The sequence below is a fragment of the Plasmodium reichenowi genome, chromosome 6 (assembly GCF_001601855.1).
Source record: "Plasmodium reichenowi strain SY57 chromosome 6, whole genome shotgun sequence".
Taxonomy (NCBI): domain Eukaryota; phylum Apicomplexa; class Aconoidasida; order Haemosporida; family Plasmodiidae; genus Plasmodium; species Plasmodium reichenowi.
Window position 1 is genome coordinate 600,474 of NC_033651.1, and position 5,000 is coordinate 605,473.

General features: G+C 18.2%; 2 protein-coding genes across 2 annotated transcripts in view; one reads left to right on the plus strand and one right to left on the minus strand.

The window, feature by feature from the left end:
• PRSY57_0614600 (hypothetical protein) overlaps positions 1-990 on the minus strand; it is a gene marked incomplete at both ends in the record, with an annotated part of 5,286 nt that extends 4,296 nt beyond the window's left edge. The window contains one exon of the mRNA XM_020114610.1: positions 1-990. This exon is cut by the window's left edge and continues 4,296 nt beyond it. Coding sequence (XP_019970681.1) covers positions 1-990 — 990 coding nt within the window.
• Positions 991-2,979: 1,989 nt separating this feature from the next.
• PRSY57_0614700 (pyridoxal kinase) lies at positions 2,980-4,710 on the plus strand (the record flags this gene model as incomplete). Its single annotated transcript, XM_012906523.2, has 3 exons — positions 2,980-4,221; positions 4,356-4,401; positions 4,637-4,710. The coding sequence occupies 3 exons, from the start codon at positions 2,980-2,982 to the stop codon at positions 4,708-4,710; spliced, it is 1,362 nt and encodes a 453-aa protein (XP_012761977.2).
• Positions 4,711-5,000: the final 290 nt, after the last annotated feature.

Sequence of the window (5,000 nt, forward strand, 5' to 3'; positions counted from 1 at the left end):
TTTTTTTTTTTCTTTTTTTTTTTTTTTTATTTTGTTTAATTTTATTTTGGAGTAGCATTCATAGCATAATTTTTTTTCAATTATATATTTGTAATTAGATATACATTTAATATTATTTATTAATGTATAAATTAAAGGAAAATTAAAAGTTTGTATGTTCCTAGAATCATTATGATCATGTGTTATTTTATTCTGATCCTTTAATATATTTTTATATGAATTACATTCTTTGTATATTAAATGATCATTTTGTTTATTGAGATGATTATAAAATTTTTGAGTCTTTTTGTTGTAATCATAAATAGTATTATGATACTCTATATTATTTTTACATTCTAAGGAAATATTATTTTTATTATTATAATGATCTTTATAATTTTCAATCAAACATTTATTCAGAATAAAATAATTGAACTTCCTTAAACTTTTTATTATTTTCTTACTTTTATTATATTTCTTTCTTATTTGGAACGCAAGAATAATAAAGTTGTTATATTTTAGAAAATTATAAATATGATTCTTCTTTAATATACAAGTTACATTTTCTTCTTCGTCTTTGTCTATAATAGATAAAATATTATATATATTGTTTGAAGGTAAAGAATTTTTTGTTTTTTTTAAATATATATCTTTTAATATATGTTCATAAGAATTGATAAATGAATTATATTTTTCAATTTTATTTATTCTGTATAATTTGTTTATTTTGTATATATTTTTTTTTTTGTATATTTTATTTATTTTTTTGACAGAATAAAAAACAATATCATCGTTTTCATGGCTCTTTATTATTCTAATTATTCTATATGGATATTTCTCTTTTCTTTTCTCTTTCTTCTGTTCAAATTCAATGTGTGTGTTTGTTACTTCAGATTTCTTTTCTGGTATAACAATATTTGTTATATCATTTTTTTTAAGAAAAATATCATAGCATTGATCGTATTGGTTGTATAAATATTTCTCTTTCTTGGAACGGCCCTTATTATTCATATCTCATGCGCACAAAAATATATGCAAAGAGTATAATCAAAATGTAAATAAATAAATAAATGAATAAATAAATATATATATATTAAATACACATTATTGTTTATATTTTTATATTTTTATATTTTTATATTTTTATATTTTTATCCTTTTCCCTATTTTTTTTTTTTTTTTTTTTTTTTTTTTTTCAGAGAACACCTAGGAAAGACAATATTTTCATCTTTTGTCCACACCCTTATGTGTTATCAATTTAATGGTCATGACTTTCCTTTTTTTTTTTTTTTTTTTTTTTTTTTTTTTCTGGTAATATTATATACAATAAATATGTAGAAGATAGAATAATATAAGGAATAAATAACTTGAAGAAAAAGTTATATATATGTTATTATATTTATTATGATAGCTTATATGAATTCATAAACACACATACATACATATATATATATATAAATATATATGTGTGTGTAAGAACAAATTGAATGTGGTAAGAAATATTTTTACAAGTTGTAAAATTAAAAAAATTATGTTCATATTATATGTAAGGGGTAATCTATATATTATATAATATATTATTTCTTTTTAACATTTTTAATATAGGTAATATCTAAATAAAGTGTACTTACCTTATTAATTATATTATATATATATTAAACGTTAAAAAATAAATATGAACATATATAAATAAATAAATAAATAAATATATATATATATATATATATATATGTTTTACTTTTCAAGATGTTATATTTATATAAAGAAGTTCATACCATACACAAAAGAAGGATCCATACAAAATTTATTAATCCCATGGCAAAGTATTGGATATTATAAAATATAAGGGAAAACAAAAAAATAAAAATAAATAAAAGAAAAGAAAAAAATAGCACATATATAAATATTTGTATATATATATATATATATATATATTTATTTATTTATTTATTATCTTTTTTTTTTTTTTTTCTTTTTTTAATCCAAAAAAATTATATATGTGCTCATGATCATATTTCACCCTGATAATTAATTAAATCCTCACAAAAAAAAAAAATATATATATATATATATAATATTTTATATGTATAATATAATATATTACATATAATATACAAGTTGCTTCGCATTAATTTATATTTTAACACCTTTTGAATGAAAGGATTTTTTTTTTTTTTTTTTTTTCAGTATATTATAAAGATTGATTTTTTTAATTTATTCATGTTTTATTTAATGCTTTTTTCGTTCATAAAAAATAATATGTTAATATGTCATATATAAATATATAATATATATATTATTTATTTGTTTAATTTTATATATATATATATATATATATATATACAACAACAATTTCTACATAATCCTTTTGAACTTTTAACGAATTATATATAAACTATATATTATGTAAAAGAAAAAAAACAAAAACGAATTCTCCATAATTATATATTTTTATACCATTTAAGTTTTTTTACATTTATTTTATTATAATGTCGTAGGGCTAAGAAATAATCACATATATATATATATATATATAATATATAATATATACATATTATTTATATAAGGCATGTTTTACTAAAATATTTTATAATAATTTGCATCCATAAAAATTTAATGTTTTTATATTATTAATATTGTGACGCCGTTTATTTGTAAAATAAAAATAAAACGGTAAATAAATAAATAAATATATATATATATATATATATATATATATATACTTACTGGAGATATATTTTTTTTTTTCTATGGCAAATAAATTTTAATAAAAAAAAAAAAAAAAAAAACAATTAAAGATTATATAAGAACAATTTGTAAAAAGAGGGAAAATAATAAAAATATGGGAATTTTTTTTTTTTTTTCCCATACATATATTATATTATATATATATATATATTTTATATTTTGTGTCTCCATATTTCCAATATTATATCATATTAAATAATATTATATCATATTATATAATATAATATTTCTCTTTATATTTTATCTTTTATCATGAAGAAGGAAAATATTATCTCCATACAATCACAAGTGTTTGATGGATTTTGTGGAAATAATATAGCAGCATTCGTTTTTAGAAGAAGAGGACATATTCCTAAAATTCTAAACACAGTACAATATTATTCAAAGTTCAAACATAGTGGTGTTGAATTAAATAGTCAAGAAGTTGATATTATATTAAGTGAATATAATAAAGATCAAGAATTTATGAATGATAGTAATATTTATTTTCTCACAGGTTATATTAAAAATGCGGAATGTGTTGATATGGTTACCAAAAATATACTTGAATTAAGAAGGAAAAGGAAAATACACCGTGGAAAAAGTAATGATAATGGTAACATGAATGGTAACATGAATGGTTACATGAATGGTCATACAAATGGTCACGTGAATGGTCATACAAATGGTCACGTGAATGGTCATACAAATGGTCACATGAATGGTCATACAAATGTTCATATGAATGGTCATACAAATGGTCACATGAATGGTCATACAAATGGTCACATGAATGGTCATACAAATGATCACATGAATGGTCATACAAATGATCACATGAATGGTCATACAAATAGTCACGCACATGGTCTCACAAATGGTCACATGGATGAACCTAATGGTGAGCATCCATATAGACTTATAAATTCAAATGAACATAAAAGTAGCCATCAAATTATTCCTCAAGGTAAACAAATAAATGAAAAAGGTATGCTTAAGAACAATATATTGAAAATATCCCAGGGAAGAAAAAAAGATGAAGAATTATATTTCATAGAAAACATAATAAATCTAAATTTTCTTTGGGTATGTGATCCCGTTATGGGAGATAACGGAAGACTTTATGTTGATGAACGTGTTGTAGAATCATATAAAAAAGCAATTGAGTATGTTGATATTATTACACCTAATCAATATGAAACTGAATTATTATGTGGAATAAAAATAAATGAAGAAAAAGATGTTATAAAATGTTTAAATGTATTATTACATAAAGGTGTAAAAATTGTTATCATAACTTCTGTAAATTATAATTTCGATAAAGACCATTTATTTTTATACCTTTCATTTTTTAATAATAAAAATAAAATAGTTTATTTTAAATATAAAATTTTAAAGATTCATTTTAATTGTTTTGGAAGTGGTGATCTTTTTTCTTGTTTGTTATTATCTTTTATAGTAAAGCAAAAAGGAAATATCCTTCACATAATATCGAAGGTTTTGAATATTGTACAAGTAATATTCAAACAGTTTATATGCATCTCATCAGTTAATACATTAGTGTCGTGTGTTTAAATATTTATTATTCACCTTATATATATTTTATAATTGTACATGTGATTTTTTTTTTTTTTTTTTTTCTTTTTTAGAATGTCATAAAAAATAGTCTCACTGGGTTGGAATTAAATATAATAGGTATCAAATAGAAAAAAAAAAAAAAAAAAAATATACATGTACATTTTATGTTATATATGTAAAAAAATATATATTTTTATTTGTATTTGTATATGTATTTGTAGTTATATTTATATTTATATTTATATTTATATTTATATTTTTATTTATATTTTTATTTATATTTTTATTTATATTTTTATTTATATTTTTATTTATATTTTTATTTATATTTATATTTACATTTTATTTTTAGAAAATCAAGATATAATCGCAAGTGATGGTTTAATTAATGATGTTTTAATTAAAGAAGAGCCTGTTTTTTTTTAGTTTATCTCAAATTTTTTTGTTTTTTTGTGTAATTCAACAATAATAATTAAAATTTATGTATACATTATAATTAAAAGTATTTATCTGATAATTTTATAATGTATTATATATATATATATATAAATATATATATGTAATAAATTTCATTGTTTTTAATTTTTTTTATATTTAAATTAAAATGGTCCAATTTTTATGTATATATATATATATAAAATAATATATGTATTTTTTTTTTTTTTTTTTTTATTATTTATTATCATTTTCTTTTGAACTTTTATTTATAACACGAA